The sequence below is a fragment of the Cololabis saira genome, chromosome 2 (genome assembly GCF_033807715.1).
Source record: "Cololabis saira isolate AMF1-May2022 chromosome 2, fColSai1.1, whole genome shotgun sequence".
In the NCBI taxonomy this organism is placed as follows: domain Eukaryota; kingdom Metazoa; phylum Chordata; class Actinopteri; order Beloniformes; family Belonidae; genus Cololabis; species Cololabis saira.
Genome location: NC_084588.1, coordinates 4,612,595 through 4,637,827, shown reverse-complemented (window position 1 = coordinate 4,637,827; position 25,233 = coordinate 4,612,595). Strand labels below are relative to the sequence as shown.

Here is a 25,233-nt window from a genome sequence, read left to right as displayed (position 1 = left end):
ATCAGCCTTTATTCTGAAGAGATCTGAGAAAACTTCGCAACTTCTGGAGGGCCAGAGAAAATTTCACTTTATATTATTATCACTTTATAATATATATTTTTTATTGCCTCACTTTATATTCAGACAAACTAATGTGGCAGCTACAACTGTTAGATTTCATCTATTAAACCAACATTTAACCTCCTAAATGATTTATTTCAGCCACAGAGCTGCAGGTCAGTTCGTTGGATCACTTTCTCCCCGGGACGTCGGCGCAGGTCAACCCGGCGATCACGTCTGTACTCCGACCGTGAGCTGCTGCTGCTGCCGAGAACACCGGCCTCTTCTCATCCCCAAAACATACAAGCAAATTTCTTAACAGGCGTTGTTTGGATAAACTGAGCCCAGGTTGGGGATCTTAACGGTTACTTTTACACCTAAAACTTAATAAAGTGGCACTTCGAGAAAAAAGTTGAAATGTTGAGAAAAAAGTCAAAATGTCGAGATTAATGTCGAAGTACAATCTCAAGAAAAGTCAAAATTTCGTGAAAAAGTCGAAATGTCGAGAAAAAAGTCAAAATTTCAAGAAAAAGTCATGTCAAGATTAAAAAAGGAAGAAAAAAAGAGAAAGGAAAAAAAGAAGAATAAAACGAAAAAGAAAAAAAGAAAGAAAAAAAAAGGTCAAACATTTTTGAAAAAGCTCCAGGAGCCACTAGAGCGGCGCTAAAGAGCCATATGCGGCTCTAGAGCCGTGGGTTGGCGACCCCTGTTCTGGACGAATCAAGAAGCAGAACAGAAAGAAACATCAAACTGAGCCTTTATTGATAAGAATGGATGGATGTTGGGACAACATGAGCCACAGGTCTGCTCTCAGCTGGAGGTTCATCCGTCCACCCGGGCTTCTGTTCTTCTGAGACCGAGCTGTAACGACCACCATCACGTTCTGGACGTGAACTCACCACGGCTCCAAACCAGTAACAAGCAGGAGGTGAGGGGATTCTGTTCTGTCTGAGGAGTCAGTGAACGCACCATCAGCATCACCATGGGTGTGTGTGTGTCAGTAAGTGTGTGTGCGTGTGTGTAGTCTGTGGAGAGCGGGGGTCCGTGCCGTCATCACTTCTTCTTGACGAACTTCCTGCGGGCGGTGTTGGGGTTGGCCCTCCTCCTCCCGCCGCCGCACTGGCCGTCCCTGATCTGCAGGTTGGCGGCTCGGCTGTAGATGTCGTTCTGGCAGAACGGGGACGAGCCGGCCACGTAGTCCGGGTCGAACACGTCGGTCTTCTGCCGGGCCTTAGAGGAGAGCCGCTGCTGGGGGAAGCGCTGGTCCTCCACCAGTTGGGGGTTGTTGCCGTGTTTCCCTCCCTGCGGCAGCGGCAGCGAGTGCTGGAAAACACAAACACGGCAGAGAGTTAAGAGTAGGCAGGTGGAAACCACGGTGGAGCTTCATCCAGAACCACGACCTCCATCTCCAGACCGCCGTCGTCCAGGAAGAAACACTACTGACCACTAGGATCTGGATCCAGACTAGGGGTGGGCGGTACACCGGTGTCATAGTCATCACCGGTGTGGCACTGCGCCACGACATGGATTTTGCAATACCGTCAATACCGTAATAAATCAATTATAAAATAATAAGCCTAAATAAGGCATTAAAAACGTCGGTGATATGCAAGGTTTGCTGCCGTGTTGTGACAGCAAGAGGTTGAAACACAAGCAACCTGTTTCATCACTTAAAAAACACGCACGCCCGTGAATATGAAGAGGCAACCCGGGCCAAAACGAGCGCAAGTGGGACCATCAGCTGCTGCTGGGACCGCTGCTCCGCTGAGCAGCACCAGCGGAGCAGCGGTCCCAAGACTACACAGCTTTCACTGCAGGCATCGTGTAGGCTACTGCTGCTACACCTTACGACAAGAGTAGTAAGAAATGCAGGGCTTAAAGTATTCCGGCACCGTGCCGGATCTCCGGCGTACGGAGTTTTTTTTTCTCGGCGTGCGAGTTTGACTGCTTTAAAAAAAAAAAAAAAAAAAAAAGGTTTGAGAGAAAAAAAAAGTCTGAGTCAACCGAGTTCGTCTACCAATGGAATGAGAGGAAAGCAGCTCTGGCTCAACCAAACTAACACCAGCCAATCAGAAGTAGAGCGGGGCGGGTCTTTGACGGCAGCGGAGCGCAGAGCGCTGTTTCAACCTGCTGGAAGAATCACCGACTTCAAGATGGAGAAAAAATTAATGAATGTCTGTTTAAAAGAATCTTTTTTCCCAGAAGAAAAAAAGAGTGACAAAAAAATACCCATAACCATGTTCTTCTCTCGAAAAAACACACCTGTACCGCGGGCTTTAGAAAAAAAAGACGCTGCAGCGCAAGTCGGGATGGAGCGGCTCAGAAGAGCAGGGGAATACGTGCGAGGCGGTGTTGAACTCCGCAATTTGAAGCTTTGTATAATAATTATAAAAAAAAAAGGGGTTGCTACTATGTGAATATCACTTATCACGGGTTCTTTTTGGAACGTAACCCTCTCGAAAAACAAGGGATTACTGTATATGAATACTCATGGCATAAACCTGTCAAGTTTTGGATTTAAAATTAAGGGAAATTTTCCACCACCCGCTGTCCAACCAGCCCAACCGAGGTCCAGTATTAGATTTTAAGACAGGTTTACAAAATATTTAGAATATAATATAATAAAAATAAATATAATATATATATATATATATATATATATATATATATATATATATATATATATATATATATATATATATATATATATAAGATCTTTAGGTTTTTTGCCAAATAAATATGTTGAGAATGCATAATACTCTCCCATGTCTCTTTTTTATAAGGATACCTACCATTTACTTATTATATTATAAAAATATTAACCTTATTCACATAAAGGGACAGGACAGGCTACTCCTCCCAAAACATACCAAAAAATACCGTGATATTATACCGTCACCGTTCAAAAGATGAAAAATACCGTGATATTAATTTTAGGTCATATCGCCCACCCCTAATCCAGACCCAGACCCCTCATGACCCCGACTGCAGCTCATTAGTCCTGGGTTCAGTTCTACTACTCTAGTAGTACTTCCTCTTCTAGTACTACTTCTACTAGTCCTGGTTTAAGTTTTACTAGTCCTGCTTTTATTTCCACTAGTTCTGGTTCAGTTCCAGTAGTCCTAGATTCAGCTCTATTAGTCCTTTTAAATGTACTAGTCCAGGTTTCAGTTCCACTAGTCCTGGTTTCAGTTCTACTAGTCCTGGTTTCAGTTCTACTAGTCCTGTTTCTAGCTCTACTAGTCCTGTTTCTAGTTCCACTAGTCCTGGTTTCAGTTACTAGACCTGGTTTCAGCTCTACTAGTCCTGTTTCTAGCTCTACTAGTCCTGGTTTCAGTTCTACTAGTCCTGGTTTCAGTTCTACTAGTCCTGGTTTCAGTTCTACTAGTCTTGGTTTCAGTTCTACTAGTCCTGGTTTCAGGTCTACTAGTCCTGGTTTCAGTTCCACTAGTCCTGGTTTCAGTTCTACTAGTCCTGGTTTCAGGTCTACTAGTCCTGGTTTCAGGTCTACTAGTCCTGGTTTCACTTCTACTAGTCCTGGTTTCAGTTCCACTAGTCCTGGTTTCAGTTCCACTAGTCCTGGTTCAGTTCTACTAGTCCTGGTTTCACTTCTACTAGTCCTGGTTTCAGCTCTACTAGTCCTGTTTCTAGCTCTACTAGTCCTGGTTTCAGTTCTACTAGTCCTGGTTTCAGTTCTACTAGTCCTGGTTTCAGTTCTACTAGTCTTGGTTTCAGTTCTACTAGTCCTGGTTTCAGGTCTACTAGTCCTGGTTTCAGGTCTACTAGTCCTGGTTTCAGTTCCACTAGTCCTGGTTTCAGTTCTACTAGTCCTGGTTTCAGGTCTACTAGTCCTGGTTTCAGGTCTACTAGTCCTGGTTTCACTTCTACTAGTCCTGGTTTCAGTTCCACTAGTCCTGGTTTCAGTTCCACTAGTCCTGGTTCAGTTCTACTAGTCCTGGTTTCACTTCTACTAGTCCTGGTTTCAGTTCTACTAGTCCTGGTTTCAGTTCTACTAGTCCTGGTTTCAGTTCCACTAGTCCTGGTTTCAGTTCTACTAGTCCTGGTTTCAGTTCTACTAGTCCTGGTTTCAGTTCTACTAGCCCTGGTTTCAGTTCCACTAGTCCTGGTTTCAGGTCTACTAGTCCTGGTTTCACTTCTACTAGTCCTGGTTTCAGGTCCACTAGTCCTGGTTTCAGGTCCACTAGTCCTGGTTTCAGCTCTACTAGTCCTGGTTTCAGCTCTACTAGTCCTGGTTTCAGTTCTACTAGTCCTGGTTTCAGCTCTACTAGTCCTGGTTTCAGTTCTACTAGTCCTGGTTTCAGTTCTACTAGTCCTGGTTTCAGTTCTACTAGTCCTGGTTTCAGCTCTACTAGTCCTGGTTTCAGTTCTACTAGTCCTGGTTTCAGTTCTACTAGTCCTGGTTTCAGTTCTACTAGTCCTGGTTTCAGTTCTACTAGTCCTGGTTTCAGCTCTACTAGTCCTGGTTTCAGTTCTACTAGTCCTGGTTTCAGGTCTACTAGTCCTGGTTTCAGCTCTACTAGTCCTGGTTTCAGTTCTACTAGTCCTGGTTTCAGTTCTACTAGTCCTGGTTTCAGTTCTACTTAATTAGCAACTAGCTGTGATTGACAGGTGAAACATCCGGCGCTTCAGACTTTAATGGTAAAAGTTTAACGGCAGTAGAAAGTGTGTCTGAAAGACTAAACTAGTGTTGGGAATGCAAGTGGAGCCTAACTGACACAAAAATCACCTGCTGATAAGGATTTGTTTTCTTTGCAAATGTTAAACCTTATTTATGTCCAGCTTGAGTTTGGTTGCCATGGTTACTCATGTATTGTGGTTAACGGTAGCTGTTATTACCGAGCAAGCGAGCAGCTGTATCGGTCTGTATTTAAGTTAAATGAAACTGATATGAATGCAGAAAGACTACCGGTAACTCTATTTTATTTTATTCCGTTATAGCTCTTACAGTGTGTTTGCAGTGTATTTACATCCAAGGAATAAAAACATTGTGAACCATCAGTTTGAGAGTCATCCATCATCAGTCGGGGCTACAGAAATTATTTTTTCCTTCTGTGTGGCCTGGTACCAAATGACCCGCGGCCCGGTACCGGGCCACGGCCCGGGGGTTGGGGACCACTGCTCTAGGGTTCAGGTCTTACCCGGAGTCCTCGGGGGTTCAGGACCTTGGGGTTCTTGGAGAAGTGCATGTGCAGGCTGCCGTTGTCGTTCAGCGTCACCGACACCTTCTTCAGGGTCTTGTTTCCGCAGTGAGGACAGAAGGCCCGGGTCATGTTGCTGGTGGTTCTGCAACGACAGGTCGGTTCAGCTTAAGAGAGACAAATAGATTGCTGCAATTCACAGAAACAACTGGATTCCAGACACCGAAACGTGGATTTGTGGTTCCCATTTTGTACCAGGTAATGTTGGATTTTTGGGTAGCTAATGTTAAACGTTCAAATCATAAAGTTTGGTGTCCTCATCACTTTAATTTCTACAACAAATCCTGCCTTGAAGTCGGACCAAGCGTCAAGACTTTTGTAAGCCTTCAAGCTTTGCTTCGTGTATTTCCCCGGCGTAGAAATTAAGTATATATAAATATCAGGAAACTGTATTCGTGGTCAAATATTATTGTCCATGGACCACTGGTTCTTGGTAACTGTACCAAATATTAATGTCCATGGACCACTGGTTCTTGGTAACTGTACCAAATATTAATGTCCACGGACCACTGGTTCTTGGGGTAACTGTACCAAATATTAATGTCCATGGACCACTGGTTCTTGGGGTAACTGTACCAAATATTAATGTCCATGGACCACTGGTTCTTGGTAACTGTACCAAATATTAATGTCCATGGACCACTGGTTCTTGGTAACTGTACCAAATATTAATGTCCATGGACCACTGGTTCTTGGGGTAACTGTACCAAATATTAATGTCCACGGACCACTGGTTCTTGGTAACTGTACCAAATATTAATGTCCACGGACCACTGGTTCTTGGGGTAACTGTACCAAATATTAATGTCCATGGACCACTGGTTCTTGGGGTAACTGTACCAAATATTAATGTCCATGGACCACTGGTTCTTGGTAACTGTACCAAATATTAATGTCCATGGACCACTGGTTCTTGGGGTAACTGTACCAAATATTAATGTCCATGGACCACTGGTTCTTGGGGTAACTGTACCAAATATTAATGTCCATGGACCACTGGTTCTTGGTAACTGTACCAAATATTAATGTCCATGGACCACTGGTTCTTGGGGTAACTGTACCAAATATTAATGTCCATGGACCACTGGTTCTTGGTAACTGTACCAAATATTAATGTCCATGGACCACTGGTTCTTGGGGTAACTGTACCAAATATTAATGTCCATGGACCACTGGTTCTTGGGGTAACTGTACCAAATATTAATGTCCATGGACCACTGGTTCTTGGTAACTGTACCAAATATTAATGTCCATGGACCACTGGTTCTTGGGGTAACTGTACCAAATATTAATGTCCATGGACCACTGGTTCTTGGTAACTGTACCAAATATTAATATCCATGGACAACTGGTTCTTGGTAACTGTACCAAATATTAATGTCCATGGACCACTGGTTCTTGGTAACTGTACCAAATATTAATGTCCATGGACCACTGGTTCTTGGTAACTGTACCAAATATTAATGTCCATGGACCACTGGTTCTTGGGGTAACTGTACCAAATATTAATGTCCATGGACCACTGGTTCTTGGTAACTGTACCAAATATTAATATCCATGGACCACTGGTTCTTGGTAACTGTACCAAATATTAATGTCCATGGACCACTGGTTCTTGGTAACTGTACCAAATATTAATGTCCATGGACCACTGGTTCTTGGGGTAACTGTACCAAATATTAATGTCCATGGACCACTGGTTCTTGGGGTAACTGTACCAAATATTAATGTCCATGGACCACTGGTTCTTGGGGTAACTGTACCAAATATTAATGTCCATGGACCACTGGTTCTTGGTAACTGTACCAAATATTAATGTCCACAGACCACTGGTTCTTGGGGTAACTGTACCAAATATTAATGTCCATGGACCACTGGTTCTTGGTAACTGTACCAAATATTAATATCCATGGACCACTGGTTCTTGGTAACTGTACCAAATATTAATGTCCATGGACCACTGGTTCTTGGTAACTGTACCAAATATTAATGTCCATGGACCACTGGTTCTTGGGGTAACTGTACCAAATATTAATGTCCATGGACCACTGGTTCTTGGGGTAACTGTACCAAATATTAATGTCCATGGACCACTGGTTCTTGGGGTAACTGTACCAAATATTAATGTCCATGGACCACTGGTTCTTGGGGTAACTGTACCAAATATTAATGTCCATGGACCACTGGTTCTTGGTAACTGTACCAAATATTAATGTCCATGGACCACTGGTTCTTGGTAACCGTACCAAATATTAATATCCATGGACCACTGGTTCTTGGGGTAACTGTGCCAAATATTAATGTCCATGGACCACTGGTTCTTGGTAACTGTACCAAATATTAATGTCCATGGACCACTGGTTCTTGGGGTAACTGTACCAAATATTAATGTCCATGGACCACTGGTTCTTGGGGTAACTGTACCAAATATTAATGTCCATGGACCACTGGTTCTTGGTAATTGTACCAAATATTAATGTCCATGGACCACTGGTTCTTGGTAACTGTACCAAATATTAATGTCCATGGACCACTGGTTCTTGGTAACTGTACCAAATATTAATGTCCATGGACCACTGGTTCTTGGGGTAACTGTACCAAATATTAATGTCCATGGACCACTGGTTCTTGGTAACTGTACCAAATATTAATGTCCATGGACCACTGGTTCTTGGGGTAACTGTACGGGTCACTGTCAAGTCCAACTGACTTTAATTTAAGCCGATAATCAGCTGTTATCCCGTTCTCCACAAGTTGCAGCTGTTTTTGCTGATGTTTTACCACTCAGTGAGTAAGGGGGGGGTCCAGTGGGGAAGTGACGTCAATGCAGACCCTCTATTCATAAAATCAAGATTCAGATTTTCTTTCGTAATTTTCTCCTTAAAATCTGAATTTTACAGAACTCTCTCTACGAGCTAGAAAGGACCCGGGTCAGGATCTCCGTGTCGGTACCTGAAGCAGGCGTGACATCTGAGGATGTAGCTCCGCGCCTGTTTGATCACCATCCCGTTCACGGACAGCACCCGCAGGCCCATCTGGATCAGAACGTTCTGGGAACAGAGCAGACGTCTGAGTGTACGGAGGAAAAGCTCGGGTCCAAACCCCAACCTGCACTGCAAAAACTCTAAATCTTAACAAGAATATTTGTCTTATTTCTAGTTAAAAAAAAAATCTCATTACACTTAAAACAAGACTCATCACTGGAAAAAACAACAATTTTCACTTAAAATAAGTAGAAAAATCTGCCAGTGGGACAAGATTTTTTTGCTTGTTATTGAGAAGATAAATCTTGTCCCACTGGCAGATTTTTCTACTTATTTCAAGTGAAAATCTACTTGAAACAGGTGAAAATTGTCAAATAAGTTATTTTTCTGGTGATGACTCCTTTTTTAAGTGTAATGAGATTTTTTGACTAAAAATAAGACATTTTAACTATGAATAAGACAAATATTCCTGGTAGGATGTTGAGTTTTTGCAGTGCGTTTTCAGGTCCAGACCTGAACCTGGTTTCAGCTGAATCAGGAACATGATGAAGTGTTTTCTGTTCACCTGCATGGCGAAGTCGGTGGTCAGACATCCAACGGTGACATCATCAGGCGCCGTCCAATCAGCAGAGTCCAACTTGACTTGTTGGATGTTACTGGGAGTGATCCAACCTCCACCATCGTCCTCATCCTCCTCTTCAGGCTCGTTCTCCTTGTCCTCGTCGTCTGATTGGTCCTCTGACGGCCTAGGCCCCGCCCCCTCCCCTGTGGGTGGGGGTGGGGCTGAACGGGAGGCTCCGCCCTCATCCTGGAAACAAACAAACAGCGTTATCACCGGGGCCGGACCGGTGAAGGGGGTCAAACGTCCCGGTGAGACTAGGGGCCAATCCCAATCCCCCCCTACTTTCTACCACTAGCCCTAAAAATGAAGCCACAGGCGTAGGGCCCTTGTAATGTTCCCTAGGGATTGGGACACCACTTGCTACGTCACTGCGTGGTTTACGTTCGGGTACGTAAGCGACTGCGTAGTTACGTTTGCACATACGTCACACCATATCAGGAAGCCCAGAGATAAAAGCTGTTTTAATTTCTGCTGTAGCGCTGTTAATATGACACTTTATTAAGTTTTAATATTTTTTCAGGCGTAAAAGTAACCGTTAAGATCCCCAACCTGGGCTCAGTTTATCCAAATAACGCCTGTTAAGAAATTTGATATGATGTTTTCGGGATGAGAAGAGGCGCCGGCGATTTATGGTTCCGCGTTAAATCGACACAGAACCTACGGCGTAGGTTACGCGGCGCCGCGCGCTCAGCCTTTATTCTGGCGAGATCTGAAGATACAAGGCAACAACGAGCAAGCGAGTGATTATATATATTCACTGAGTGAATATTATGAAAGTGAAATATATATTTCTCGCTATAAATGTAATCAAAACGCATTTTTATGCAGAAACTAACTCAAAATATTGATTTTATTCATAAAAAATTAGAAATGTCCGCCATGTTTTTTTGTTTGATTCAGTCTGGAAATGATGACGTAAAGCATTCTGGGAAATTTTTCTGGCTTTCGGTCGCGACGTCATCATCTGAAATCCCTCGCTCTGAAGGGCTAGAATCTAGATTCATACACACTAGCCCTCGTTATGTCCACTAGCCCTACATGCAAAGAGGAATTGGAACACCGCGCGTTCCCTCACGGGAACACTCAAAATTTAGGGGTAGGACTGAAAAGTAGGACTAGGGGGGATTGGGACTGGCCCTAAGATTCTTGGTTAAGTAGTGGTGTCGCATCGAGCCTGTTTACTCATTTACTCGTTTACCCGTTTACTCGACGTCTTGATCTTCTGAGGTGTCGGGGGCGGGATGCCAAGCCCTGGTCAGTGATCCTACAGTCATGTGACCACTCTGAGCGAGGCCCCGTTACGACACCACGACACCAACGTGCCGGCTTTAAAAGGTTCGCTGGGACAAGGGTGGGTTGTTAGGGACAACCAGAGTGCTCACTAAGACCAGGGGAAGCTGCTCTGTTCCTGGGAGTAACAGTCCTGGGAATCTGCTCTGTACCTGTACCAATAAACCAGTAAACCCACCAGTAATCTCCCCAGTATCACCAGTATCACCAGTCCACTCACCAGTAAAGCCAGCAGCTCGTCATCGATGCTCGGTAGCGGCTCCCTCCAGAACTGGAAGCTGTTGAACCGTCCTCCGTCCGTCTGGTCGGCCCCTTTGGTTGGACTAGAGAGCTTCTGTCTGTCCGTCTGTCTCTGTCCGTCTCCCCCCGGACCCTGAGAGAGCAACACTGTTTACACGAGCAGCAGAGCAACACGAGCAGCACCAGTGTTTCCCCTACCATTGTATAGACCCGGCGGGCCGCCAGGCCAACCAGACCCCCCGCCAGGCCTACAAAAAAATGTAATATGCCAAAAATAAGTGACATATCCATTCATTCATAAATCAATGATCATTTACGTTTAGGAGCCTCTGTGCAGCGCTGTTCTGCAACGTGAGTCAACCTGCTTTGTTGCCTAGTAACGATGCGAGTACCGCTGCTGAGAGCGCGGGCATATTATTATACATTATGGGATGTATAGAGTTTGTAGCCAGCCAACTATGGCACCGACAAAAAAAAGAAAAAATATTGCGGGCGACAGACAACATGATATAAAGAAATGTTCCTGCCAGACTCCGGAGCCACGGAAAATAGATGAAGGGAGAGAAACAGAGGCAACAGAGGAAACAATGACAGGTGCAGGTGAGACGGGAGAAAGAGGGGCAGATGCAGTGGAGAGGGGGGCTGCTCAATTACCCTTAAGGCTGAATTATGGTTCTGTGTTAAATCGACGCAGAGCCTACGCCGTAGGTCATGATGTAGGCTCTGCGTTGGTGTAACGCGGAACCATAAATCAGCCTTTACCATCACTGAAACCGGTCCGTCTGCCGACTGCCGACCCCCGTCTGACTGGTGACCCAGTAAAAAACAACGCATTCAAACACAGAACATCTGGCTGGGATCCCGAATGGCTTCATAACCATAAATACAGCCCTTGGTTGTACCACACTCCCCATGGTACATTTCCAATTGGTTGTTTAGCTTACATTTTCTTTCTGATTGAGCTTCTTTTTTTGGTAAGCAATAATGATGAAAATAACAGACAATAGATTGTGTTTCCACTAGAAACACTAAAGGTTCATTTTTTCCCCAGGCATTGTCAAATGCATGTAACTGTAAATCTTCTACAATGTTTAAATTATTTATAACTGATATAATCTCAATTGTGAATAGGGATGTTTTGTCACATATGTCGTCAGCACAAGCAGCCTTTAAAAGAGGACCATCCCAGAGGGTTTTCATAGAGATCCCTCTGAAATATCTAAAGATGTGCCAATGCTCATATGGGTCAGACCAGCACACTGCAGCCTTTCAGGCCCATGACACTCTGGTTAAAGGTTAGATTAAGCCTAATGATTTCATTGAAGTGATATAATTCAGCAATATAGGCCTACAATGATTTTTAATGTAAAACTTTGTTATATTGCTACATGTCCAATATTCCGTCCCACGCGCCTCGTCTGTTTAGGGTTTTTTCGGTGGTACCACCAGGCCTGAAAAACATTCTAGGGGCAACACTGAACACGGGCAGCAGAGCAACACGGTGCTGCAGGCGGAGCCACCACCCACCAGCAGCGCCAGCAGGTCGTCGTTGACGGTCGGCAGCGGTTCCTTCCAGAACTGGAAGCTGTTGAACTGCTGGCCCTCGGCCGTCAGGTCCGACTCCTCAGTTCCACTCGGTGTGGCGTTCGTTGTCAGCGCGGAACTCTGAGTGTCTGTACGCTTCTGAAGAATCACAGGCAGAGTGTTAAAGGGGACCTATTATGACAAACACGTTTTTTCTTGTTTTAACATATATAAAGTGGTCTCCCCTCAGCCTGCCAACACATAAAAGATGGAAAGACACAAAATTCTGCAGGGTCTGTACAGCCGCCCGGCTGAATCTTCCAGTGTCATGTGGTTTCTACGAGCCGTTCAGAATCTGCTCCCGTCCTTACGTAACGACGGGAGCAGATTTCCATAGGTTCAGCCTCCGCTGCTAAAACCACCCCCACAACTAACTCAGCCGGCCAGAGCTTCCGCCATTGTTTAGAAGCGGTGACTATTTCCACAGTGAGGGACAGTTTTTGCATCGACATTTACCATAAAAGGATCAGTACCAACAGTACGGACCCGGCAACTGCACGCGAGTCACCGGTAAGTGTCATTATTTTTTTATGTTATTTATATTTGTTTACAAGTATGATCTTTGCATGGGCTAAGTATTTAGCTTAGCTCCAGAGCACCGGGGCCACTCACCGGACCGGACCGGTGAGTGGCCCCGGTGCTCCGGTGTTCCATAACGGAGTGTTAGGGAACACCGGAGCTCTATTAGTAATAGGGACCCCCGATCAGGTTTTTTTGCCCCCGAGTCCGAGTCCTTTGATTTTGAGGACTTGCCGATACCGAGTCCCGATCCGATACTTTTATAAAACAATAAAAAATGAAGAAGAGAAAAGAAAATTATGCAGGATGACCCTTTTATTATATTTTAACATGTGTACTGTAAACTGAGCACATAGGAGGTAGGCAGCTTGAACATTCTTAAGTCAGTATAAAAAAAATGTTCTTTTCTTTTTCTTTTTTTTTTTTTTTTTTAGCATAGGGCTGCTTCAGCTTCAAAACAAACAGGCGTGCTCTGCGCGCATGCGGTGTATGGCCGCCGCTCCGAGCCCACTACTCCACGTGTGCGTTGATTTATGGTCCCGCGTCACACCAACGCAGAGCCTTCTGCGACGCGGAACCATAATGTCGGCGCCGCAGCTCCGCTTCAGTCCTGGGGCCTCATCTATAAAGCTTGCTTGCGCAGAAAAAGCGCCTGAAAGTTGCGGAAGCCACCATCTACGCAAAGCCTCGGATCTAAAAAGAAAAAACTAACCGATGGCTGCCGCTCCAAGCCCACTACTCCACGCCGAAGAGGAAAAAAGAAAGTGTTCTGATTAAAATAAGGAAAGTTGGACTACCGTATATAACAATTGCGTTCATAAGGATAAAGTTTTTTAAAAAAAATAAAAATTAAAGAAATTGTCTCTTCTCCCCGTGTGTGTCTGCCTGTCATGCACGGGTACTTGGGCGCATGTTGTTTACTTTTAAGCTGGAATTATGGTTCTGCGTCACACCAACGCAGAGCCTACGCCGTAGGGTCTGGCGTAGGGTGCGCGTCGCCGCGAACCCTACGCTGTAGACTCTGCGTCGGTGCGACGCGGAACCATAAATCAACGCACACGTGGATGTCGGCGCCAGTGAGTATTTTCACCGGACATTTTGACCGGAGAGATTATAAAATACCGGACTTCGGCATATTTTACCGGACAAAGTCCGGCAATTACCGGACAACGGAAACCCTGATATATATATACATATATATATATATATATATATATATATATATATATATATATATATATATATATATATATATATATATATATATATATCCGATTCCTGATCGGCTCATAACGTCCGAGTCCGGATCGAGTCTGCAATCACGTGATCGGCCCCGATTTCCGATCACGTGATCGGAACAACTCTAATTAGTAATACATTTATTTCTGTTTATGGTTTCAGATCTTCCAAGCACCTGAATCTGTTCAACGACACCTTCGGAAGATGCACGGTCCTTCCTTGAGCCAGCAATAGTGCATACATGTTATTTATATACAACTTATGTTCTTTTTTTTTTTAACAATAAAGTTGCCATTTGTGAAAATTCAGTGTTGTGATTTATTTACAGTTAACATGATTCATTTGTCTTGTAACATAAGAAAAGAAATGATGAGGAATCGGAGTAAATAACTGGTGTACCTGTTTAGAATTCAATTAAATCTTCCTGTGTGAGTTAGTGTGAAGACGAGGTGACCCGTTCCCTCTTCAGGGAACTAAAGGCTGATTTATGGTTCCGCGTTACACCAACGCAGAGCCTACGGCGTAGGGTACGCGTCCATTTAACGCAGAACCGTAATTCAGGCTTTAAGATTTGTTTACACCGTGTCATAACTGAATGAGCGTCCGACTATCACGTCGAGCTGCGTGACATCGGACGCTTTCTGTCCACACTGAAACCGTTAAACTCTCTCTGTCCACACTGAAACCGTTAAACTCTCTCTGTCCACACTGAAACCGTTAAACTCTCTCTGTCCACACTGAAACTGTTAAACTCTCTCTGTCCACACTGAAACTGTTAAACTCTCTCTGTCCACACTGAAACTGTTAAACTCTCTCTGTCCACACTGAAACTGTTAAACTCTCTCTGTCCACACTGAAACTGTTAAACTCTCTCTGTCCACACTGAAACTGTTAAACTCTCTCTGTCCACACTGAAACTGTTAAACTCTCTCTGTCCACACTGAAACCGTTAAACTCTCTCTGTCCACACTGAAACTGTTAAACTCTCTCTGTCCACACTGAAACTGTTAAACTCTCTCTGTCCACACTGAAACTGTTAAACTCTCTCTGTCCACACTGAAACTGTTAAACTCTCTCTGTCCACACTGAAACTGTTAAACTCGCGGCCAGTTAGGACAGTCCAATACAAAATAAAGCAATGGAATTTATTTTGTCACTGAAGCTCGCTCGCATGGGACATGCTTTGTGTACGCCATATACTGTAATACATCCATGGTGTACGCAGCCGGCTCTTCTGCCTGAGAGAGGCTTTGTTCCCTCCCCTGCTACACGTCATTCAGGCAGCCAATCAGCACAGAGCCTCATTATCATAGCCCCGCCCCATCAGAATCCCTCATAGAGAAGAAGGTTAGAAGCGGTGAAACTAGAGACATGGCCCAGAGGTTAAATTTCTGTTTTATGTAGAAAAAACAAGCTTTAGATTGTTTTTAAGACATTCAAGGCCTGTTTAAAAGATAAATTAAATGCCATAATAGGTCTCCTTTAAATCCCCCAGACAAGGTTCAAACCAGCTCACGCTGAACAGGCCGTACCTTTACAGGGAGGTGGAACCCCGCCATGTTGACCGGAGCCTCCGGGTGGCGCTGTGTGCTCTGAATGTTCATCTGCAACACACAAGATCAGAGCGCTGTGACATCACACTCCCCCAGGGGCACCTGAACGTGACGTCAGGAGAACCTGCCGTACCTGCAGCTCCGGCTCCGTCTTCAGGTGTTCAGAACCCACATGTTCCAGCTCCAGCTGGTACGTCAGAGCCAGGACCTTGATGTCGGTGGCCGACAAGCTCGGGTAGTCCCCCGTCTTCTTGGAGAACTCCGTCACTGAAGGCACCGCGGAGAGAGACGGGAACAGAGACCGGGGTTAGGAGGGCCTGATCCCAGTCTGAGTTCTGCTGCGTTCAGGTACCGCGTCAGACGTGTCTAGTGTGTGCTGCGTTCAGGTACCGTGTTGGACGTGTCTAGCGTGTGGTGCGTTCAGGTACCGTGTTGGACGTGTCTAGCGTGTGGTGCGTTCAGGTACCGTGTTGGACGTGTCTAGCGTGTGGTGCGTTCAGGTACCGTGTTGGACGTGTCTAGCGTGTGGTGCGTTCAGGTACCGTGTTGGACGTGTCTAGCGTGTGGTGCGTTCAGGTACCGTGTTGGACGTGTCTAGCGTGTGGTGCGTTCAGGTACCGTGTTGGACGTGTCTAGCGTGTGGTGCGTTCAGGTACCGTGTTGGATGTGTCTAGCGTGTGGTGCGTTCAGGTACCGTGTCTAGCGTGTGGTGCGTTCAGGTACGGCGTTCGAGATGCTCTGTCGCGTGGTGCGTTCAGGTACCGTGGCGGACGTGTCTAGCGTGTGGTGCGTTCAGGTACCGTGGCGGACGTGTCTAGCGTGTGGTGCGTTCAGGTACCGTGGCGGACGTGTCTAGCGTGTGGTGCGTTCAGGTACCGTGGCGGACGTGTCTAGCGTGTGGTGCGTTCAGGTACCGTGGCGGACGTGTCTATCGTGTGGTGCGTTCAGGTACCGTGGCGGACGTGTCTATCGTGTGGTGCGTTCAGGTACCGTGTCAGACATGTCTAGTGTTTGGTGCGTTCAGGTACCGTGGCGGACGTGTCTAGCGTGTGGTGCGTTCAGGTACCGTGTCGGACATGTCTAGTGTTTGGTGCGTTCAGGTACCGTGGCGGACGTGTCTAGCGTGTGGTGCGTTCAGGTACCGTGTCTGCCGTGTCTAGTGTGTGGTGCGTTCAGGTACCGTGTCTAGTGTGTGGTGCGTTCAGGTACCGTGTCTAGTGTGTGGTGCGTTCAGGTACCGTGTCTAGTGTGTGGTGCGTTCAGGTACAGCGTCAGACATGTCTAGTGTGTGGTGCGTTCAGGTACCGTGGCGGACGTGTCTGTGGTGTGGTGCGTTCAGGTACCGTGTCTGACGTGTCTAGCGTGTGGTGCGTTCAGGTACCGTGGCGGACGTGCTCCGGCAGCGGCTCCTTGAAGTGCAGCTCGTAGGGCAGGAAGGCCAGGCCCCTCCGGGTCTGCCGGTCTCGGATCTCATCCACGACGGCTTTGAGCGTGTAGATGTTCCTGCCCAACTCCTGCAGCACAAACACACCAGGAGAGACGTCAGTCCACAGGTCAGGGCTCGTCTCACTGACGCCCCCTTCAGGCCGTAGCAGCAACACCAACAGCAGCAACTTCAACACTTCTCAAACCATTTGGGTTTTCAGTGTCTTCATCTGGGTTTATAACATGCAAATAATGTTTCTACGTTCTGACGTCACGCTTGGAGCTGCGGAAGCAGCAAATAGAGGGTCTGCATTGACGTCACTTCCCCACTGGACCCCCCCCTTACTCACACTGAGTGGCAAAACATCAGCAAAAATAGCTGCAACTAGTGGAGAAGACGGGATAACAGCCGATTATGGGCTTAAATTAAAGGCAGTTGGACTTGACAGTGACCCGTACAGTTACCCCAAGAACCAGTGGTCCATGGACATTAATATTTGGTTCAGTTACCAAGAACCAGTGGTCCATGGACATTAATATTTGGTACAGTTTCCAAGAACCAGTGGTCCATGAACATTAATATTTGGTACAGTTACCAAGAACCAGTGGTCCATGGACATTAATATTTGGTACAGTTTCCAAGAACCAGTGGTCCATGAACATTAATATTTGGTACAGTTACCAAGAACCAGTGGTCCATGGACATTAATATTTGGTACAGTTTCCAAGAACCAGTGGTCCATGGACATTAATATTTGGTACAGTTACCCCAAGAACCAGTGGTCCATGGACATTAATATTTGGTACAGTTACCCCAAGAACCAGTGGTCCATGGACATTAATATTTGGTACAGTTTCCAAGAACCAGTGGTCCATGGACATTAATATTTGGTACAGTTTCCAAGAACCAGTGGTCCATGGACATTAATATTTGGTACAGTTTCCAAGAACCAGTGGTCCATGGACATTAATATTTGGTACAGTTACCAAGAACCAGTGGTCCATGGACATTAATATTTGGTACAGTTACCAAGAACCAGTGGTCCATGGACATTAATATTTGGTACAGTTTCCAAGAACCAGTGGTCTATGGACATTAATATTTGGTACAGTTACCAAGAACCAGTGGTCCATGCCATGGACATTAATATTTGGTACAGTTACCCCAAGAACCAGTGGTCCATGGACATTAATATTTGGTACAGTTACCAAGAACCAGTGGTCCATGGACATTAATATTTGGTACAGTTTCCAAGAACCAGTGGTCCATGGACATTAATATTTGGTACAGTTACCCCAAGAACCAGTGGTCCATGGACATTAATATTTGGTACAGTTACCAAGAACCAGTGGTCCATGGACATTAATATTTGGTACAGTTACCCCAAGAACCAGTGGTCCATGGACATTAATATTTGGTACAGTTACCCCAAGAACCAGTGGTCCATGGACATTAATATTTGGTACAGTTACCAAGAACCAGTGGTCCATGGACATTAATATTTGGTACAGTTACCAAGAACCAGTGGTCCATGGACATTAATATTTGGTACAGTTACCCCAAGAACCAGTGGTCCATGGACATTAATATTTGGTACAGTTACCAAGAACCAGTGGTCCATGGACATTAATATTTGGTACAGTTACCAAGAACCAGTGGTCCATGGAGATTAATATTTGGTACAGTTACCAAGAACCAGTGGTCCATGGACATTAATATTTGGTACAGTTACCCCAAGAACCAGTGGTCCATGGACATTAATATTTGGTACAGTTACCAAGAACCAGTGGTCCATGGACATTAATATTTGGTACAGTTACCAAGAACCAGTGGTCCATGGACATTAATATTTGGTACAGTTACCAAGAACCAGTGGTCCATGGACATTAATATTTGGTACAGTTACCAAGAACCAGTGGTCCATGGACATTAATATTTGGTACAGTTACCAAGAACCAGTGGTCCATGGACATTAATATTTGGTACAGTTTCCAAGAACCAGTGGTCCATGGACATTAATATTTGGTACAGTTACCCCAAGAACCAGTGGTCCATGGACATTAATATTTGGTACAGTTTCCAAGAACCAGTGGTCCATGGACATTAATATTTGGTACAGTTTCCAAGAACCAGTGGTCCATGGACATTAATATTTGGTACAGTTACCCCAAGAACCAGTGGTCCATGGACATTAATATTTGGTACAGTTTCCAAGAACCAGTGGTCCATGGACATTAATATTTGGTACAGTTTCCAAGAACCAGTGGTCCATGGACATTAATATTTGGTACAGTTTCCAAGAACCAGTGGTCCATGGACATTAATATTTGGTACAGTTACCAAGAACCAGTGGTCCATGGACATTAATATTTGGTACAGTTACCAAGAACCAGTGGTCCATGGACATTAATATTTGGTACAGTTACCAAGAACCAGTGGTCCATGGACATTAATATTTGGTACAGTTACCCCAAGAACCAGTGGTCCATGGACATTAATATTTGGTACAGTTACCAAGAACCAGTGGTCCATGGACATTAATATTTGGTACAGTTACCAAGAACCAGTGGTCCATGGACATTAATATTTGGTACAGTTACCAAGAACCAGTGGTCCATGGACATTAATATTTGGTACAGTTACCAAGAACCAGTGGTCCATGGACATTAATATTTGGTACAGTTACCAAGAACCAGTGGTCCATGGACATTAATATTTGGTACAGTTACCAAGAACCAGTGGTCCATGGACATTAATATTTGGTACAGTTTCCAAGAACCAGTGGTCCATGGACATTAATATTTGATACAGTTACCAAGAACCAGTGGTCCATGGACATTAATATTTGGCCACCAATCCAGTTTCCTGATATTTATATGTACTTAATTACGCCGGGGAAATACACGAAGCAAAGCTTGAAGGCTTACAAAAGTCTTGACGCTTGGTCCGACTTCAAGGCAGGATTTGTTGGTGAAATTAAAGTGATGAGGACACCGAACTTTATTCTAATTTTTGTCTTTCTGACACTCAGGGTGCGTCCCAATACTCCCCCTCGCCCTCCTTTTCTTCCCTAACCCTAACTTTTGCGTGTTCCCGTGAAGGTAGTGGTGTCCCAATTCCTCTTTTCACCAAGGGGGAGGGGGCATAACGAGGGCTAGGGGCTGAGAATAGCCCCTTCAAATCGAGGGATTTCAGATGCTGACTTGGCGAGCGAGGGGGTATGAAGATTTCCCAGAATGCTTTTCGTCGTCATTTGCGGACTGAATCAAAAAAAAAAACATGGAGGACATTTCTGTTTTTTTTGGGAGTAAAATCAATATTTTGAGTTAGTTTCTGCATAAAAATGCATTTTGATTACATTTCTCGGCGCAAACCAATATTTTACTTTCATAATATTCACTCAGTGAATGTACATCATCCCTTTTTTGTCCGTTGTTCGCTAAGATCGCGCCGGAATATGGTTACGTAAGCTACGCCGTAGGTTCCGTAAGCTACGCCGTAGGCTGCGTCTATTTAAAGCTCGCCGACCGAGGAAAATATGCTTTACAGACTCGTCTCGATTTTGAGCAAGCAAGCATTTTTTCATTTTTTTTGAGTCAAATGGCGAACCGCAAAGAGCAGGAGGATATTGAACCCACAAATGTAAGTATAATGTCCCATGGAATTAAAAAAATCACAGTGCTTTTGTATGTTTTAACAGTTTGAACAGTACATAAAAATACCACATTGTTTATTGTTTATTTTTAATACCAAAGAGTGAAATTACCGGAGTCAAATTACTTGTTGGACAATGTTAGAACCTGGCCAATAAAGCTGATTCTGATTCTGAGTTAACGTAAGATAATGCATATGTGGCTGCATGATGAGTCGGGTAGATAACATTGCCGTGTCCTGTTAACTACTCGTTAACTCTCATATTTTCTACACATTTGTTGTATATTTCACATTACTATAAGGCAGCAACGTTATTTGGGGGGGGTTACGAAGTAATAACGTCGCTTGCTGCCTGTTATCATAGTTCAAACTTTTTTTTTTGTTGTTTGTTTGTTTTTTTTACGAGGACGTTTGTGCATTGCAGTAATCACATTTCATTCCAGGGACTCCGGATCAGGTCCGACACCTAATAAGCTTTAGGACTACCAACGAGGAGAATTTTACTAAGAAGAAATATGCTGCTAAACCACTGTGGGAGTGAGTGATCTAGCTATCTGCTTGCAGAATATCTGTGATGGGGTCCTTAACCATGGTATAACTACTATTCATCACTGTTTTCTGTTACAGGAAACTCATCAAAGAGCTGGAACTGGAGGGGAAGGTGACCACAGCACAAATTGGCAAAAAATGGGAAAATCTTTAAAAAAATATAAGGTAAGCAATGGTTATGGAGGTAATATTATCTGCTGAAGAGATGATGCTTAACAAAAAAAAATCCATGTAAAGTATTTATTAATAATCTTCTGTAAATTGTGTGTGTGTGTGTGTGTGTGTGTGTGCGTGCGTGCTCCGGGACAGACAGTGGGGAGGCCACAGCAGCCTCATGGCCTTTCTACGAAGATATGCATGAGCTTTTGGGGTCCAGACCTTCAATCCAGCCTCCATGTTTGTTGGCGTCTTATGAAGATCCCTCGCAAATACTCATGGTAAGTTTAGCAGTAAAAAAGCACAATCTTATTCCCCAGTCCTTCTTCCTATAGCTAGCTTGTGCTACGACCGGTGGTTCCTCCTGATTGTGAGTGATAAGACACTACAGTACCTGAAGATCTAACTGTTATTTTCTTTTCAGAACATAATCGACCCTCCATCCTCACCAGTGTCCTCTCTGACAAATTCAGAGGAAAGCACAGAGGTAATTTTTATTTATACAGTGATAATGAACCTGGTATGATGTTGTGGGTGTGTATGATAGTCCAGTCATGTGTGTAATCAACATGTGTATCCATCTTTTTTTTTTATCTCAGAACACTTTGGAAGACACCAGCACATCGGCCTCAAGCTCTGCCTCACCAGCTGGAAGAGGAAGCTGGAAGCTTCAGGCATCAGGTCCACTTTCCCCCCGATCCCCCCAAAAAAAGAAACTCTCTATGCGGGACTTCCTTCAAGCTGAGGCCGCCAAAGAAGACAGAAAATGTCAAAAGAATGAAGAACACATGGACAGGTTCAGCTTTTAGAGAAAATGGTGGACCAGACACCTCATCAGCAGTAGCAGCACATACACTGCAATTTTTTTTTTGTACATATTTCTGTGCAAATTTTTTTATATGGAACAGCACCTTTCTTTGTTCTGCGTGCAATGTTTACTTTTTTTCTTTTTAAAAATGTTATTTGAATATAGCAAATAAAGCCTTTTTTACTGCGGATTCTCTCACTATACTTATTTTACTATTGATCTCGTTGTACAGTTTATAATTTGAGACATTACCTTACTTTGAGAAACCCCAGAAGAGAAAACTGTTGTGAAACAAGTTTTATTAGACAATTTAAAAGTATTTCCAAGTGAGTAAAACCACATAAGTACAAAACTATATGAAGAACACATGGACAGGTTCCTAAACCTTTTAGAGAAAATGGTGGACAGGACACCTCATCAGCAGTAGCAGCACATACACCGCAAACTTTTTTTTTTGTAAATATTTCTGTGCACATTTTTTTATATGGAATATACGTGCCATATTAACAGAGCTACAGCTGAAATTAAAACAGCTTTTGGCTCTCAGCTTCCTGATCAGGCTAGGGATGGAAACGAGGGGTAGGGGGAAAAATGGGACAGGCACCTGGGCCAAGTGCCCTAGATTTCAAGTGCCCTAAAATCTCCCCCTTCTTTTTTAGGGCTTAGGGAAGAAAAGAAGTGCGAGTGGAGAAAAGAAGGGCGAGTGAAGGAGAATTGGGATTGGCCCTCAGTCTTTGTGAAGTCACTTCTGTGACATCATGCGCATCCCCTCTATACAGGCGATGATGGTGGTGGATTTTGGGAGGAGTAAGAAGATCCTCACCCCCATTTCCATCCGGGGGGTGGAGGTGGGTGGCATGCTGGGGGGGCAGCCACGATCAACAAGCTGGTGAAGAAGGCTGGCTCTGTAGTGGGAGCAGTCTGGACAGTCTGGAGGTGGTCGCGGAAAAAAGGACAAGGAGGAAGCTGCATGCCATCATGGACAATCCCACCCACCCCCTACATGGTGAACTGACGGGGAGGAGGAACCTTCAACCACAGACTTGTCTCCCCCGCCAGAGCACCAAGCGTTTTGGCCAGTCATTTGTGCCTGTGGCCTCTAGGCTCCACAACCAGGCGTTGCCAACGGACCACCAGACAGGGGGGGGTCTGAGGACTGGTGTTTCTGCACACTTGCACTTTTTTCCACACTAGGAATGGGTGATATTTTACCGTTCACGATAAACCGTCAAAAAAAGAAAGAAATGAGCCAGAAAGAAAGAAAGAAAGAAATGAGCCAGAAAGAAATGAGCCAGAAAGAAAGAAAGAAAGAAATGAGCCAGAAAGAAATGAGCCAGAAAGAAAGAAAGAAATGAGCCAGAAAGAAAGAAAGAAATGAGCCAGAAAGAAAGAAAGAAATGAGCCAGAAAGAAAGAAAGAAATGAGCCAGAAAGAAAGAAAGAAATGAGCCAGAAAGAAAGAAAGAAATGAGCCAGAAAGAAAGAAAGAAAGAAAGAAAAATTCCCGTTGATACGTTTTTGTGTAACAAACATGGTGGATCTGAGAGTGAGATAGATTTATAATTAAAAAGGTGGAGTTGAATTGCTATTTTTTTTAATCGTCATTTTTATCGTTATCGGGATAAATGCCAGAAATTATCGTGATACATTTTTTAGTCCATACCGCCCATCCCTATTACACACTTGCACTTTTTGCACTCTACTTGCTCTTGCACATGTACTGGACTTTTATTCTCTTAAACTGTTTTTATTGCTAACTAATCTACTCTGCTTTTTAACTTAACTCTTTTTAACTCTTCTTAACGGTTCTGTTGCTGGCCGACAAACTGAATCTCCCTACGGGGACAATAAAGGTTTTCATTCGTTCAAATAGATGTACGCAAATAGATGTCTATATTATAAATAGCCAACAATCTCATCATACATGTATGTTTGGAAGGGTGGGGTTCCCCCTCAGTGACTGAGCTGTAAAATGAGGGGGAGTTTAGGACCCAGGAGGAGGTTCCTGGTCCAAACACAGATCCACATTCGGACTGAAACTAATGTTTGTTTCATCCCATTCTTGATTCCTGTTAGGTTTTTTAATCAAGATACATTTCTGTTCTATCGATACAGTATCAATAACGTATCAATACAGCCCAGCCGTGGGTGTCAGACTGGGTCGGATCTTACTGGGTCCTCCGGTATAAATCTGTAAAAGGTTCTGGTTCTGTTGCGGTTCATCTGGATCTGCTTCAGATCCTGATTCTGATGCTGATGCTGATGCTGATCCTGACGCCTGATTTATGGTTCCGCGTTACATCAACGCAGAGCCTACTTCGTAGGGCGCGCGTCGCCGCGTACCCTACGCCGTAGGCTCTGCGTCGATGTAACGCGGACCATAAATCAGCCTTGAGCCTCATGCGAACCAGACCTAAACCCTGGTCCAGACCGGACCCTGGTCCCGGGACCGACCCGGACCGACCCGGACCAGCCCGGACCGACCCCACCACCACCTACGGGCCACCTGGACGCGCGGAGTCTCACCTGGAGATGGACTTTCTTCAGAAACGCTCCGGAGTCCGCGACAACATGCTCCACCACGGTCTGCGCCATGTTGACTTGTCGGCCAGCGCACGGGCCGACCAATCAGAAGCCAGGAGGCGCTCACGTGACATAAGGATGCTTTCAAACACATCACAAGTGTCGGAAATTTGACAACCGCACTGAATATGGACATGCAGCTGAAGACCTTTTTTTTTTTTTTTTTTTTTTTAAATTTAACATTTGCAAAAAGTACAATGATAACAAATCTTCACATCGAGCAATTTCACGTTGACAGTTGAAGACCTTAGTCCGGTCTTTCTGTCGTTGTTTTTTTTTTTTTTTTGTATGACACTTTATTTCAATTTCAGAAAATACAATAAAATTAAAATAAATGGCAGACATCATTCAATAATATTAAAAACACAAACATACATAGGCATCATCATAGTCCAAAAATATTATTCTCTTCACAAAAAAGACTACAATAAAGTGCAAGTAGTTCGTGACATTAACAATTACACTAAACAAGGCAATACATTCAGATATCAGTAAACATTTATTTTATGAGGTTGACAGTGGTATAACATTTTTTGTTATTAATCAATTGTATCGTCTCAAAATACATTTTCAAATCAACTTTAAAGGGAACTAAGGATGGACAGGATTTGGAGAATTTTGCCTTCTGAATGTGAAACTTAGCAACAAGAATCATTAAGTTGACCAGTTGTTGAATTTTGTCATTTTGGTTTTCGTAATAAAGTAAGATATCTTTAGCTTCTAATTTAATTACAGTTTTAGTTTGTATGTCAAAAAATTCTTCAAATTT

At 44.2% G+C, this 25,233-nt stretch overlaps 1 protein-coding gene across 2 annotated transcripts; it reads right to left on the bottom strand.

Moving 5' to 3' along the window:
- Positions 1-779: 779 nt before the first annotated feature.
- nob1 (NIN1 (RPN12) binding protein 1 homolog) lies at positions 780-24,494 on the bottom strand. 2 transcript variants are annotated; one of them, XM_061708394.1, is made up of 10 exons: positions 24,408-24,494; positions 16,671-16,803; positions 15,423-15,556; positions 15,269-15,340; positions 11,922-12,077; positions 10,375-10,527; positions 8,808-9,050; positions 8,211-8,308; positions 5,199-5,343; positions 780-1,362 (listed from the first exon to the last, which is right to left on the bottom strand). In XM_061708394.1, the coding sequence occupies exons 1-10, from the start codon at positions 24,474-24,476 to the stop codon at positions 1,093-1,095; spliced, it is 1,473 nt and encodes a 490-aa protein (XP_061564378.1). In that variant the 5' UTR covers positions 24,477-24,494; the 3' UTR covers positions 780-1,092. The 2 variants fall into 2 exon arrangements, with proteins under 2 accessions (XP_061564378.1, XP_061564387.1); XM_061708403.1 differs by lacking the exon at positions 11,922-12,077.
- Positions 24,495-25,233: the final 739 nt, after the last annotated feature.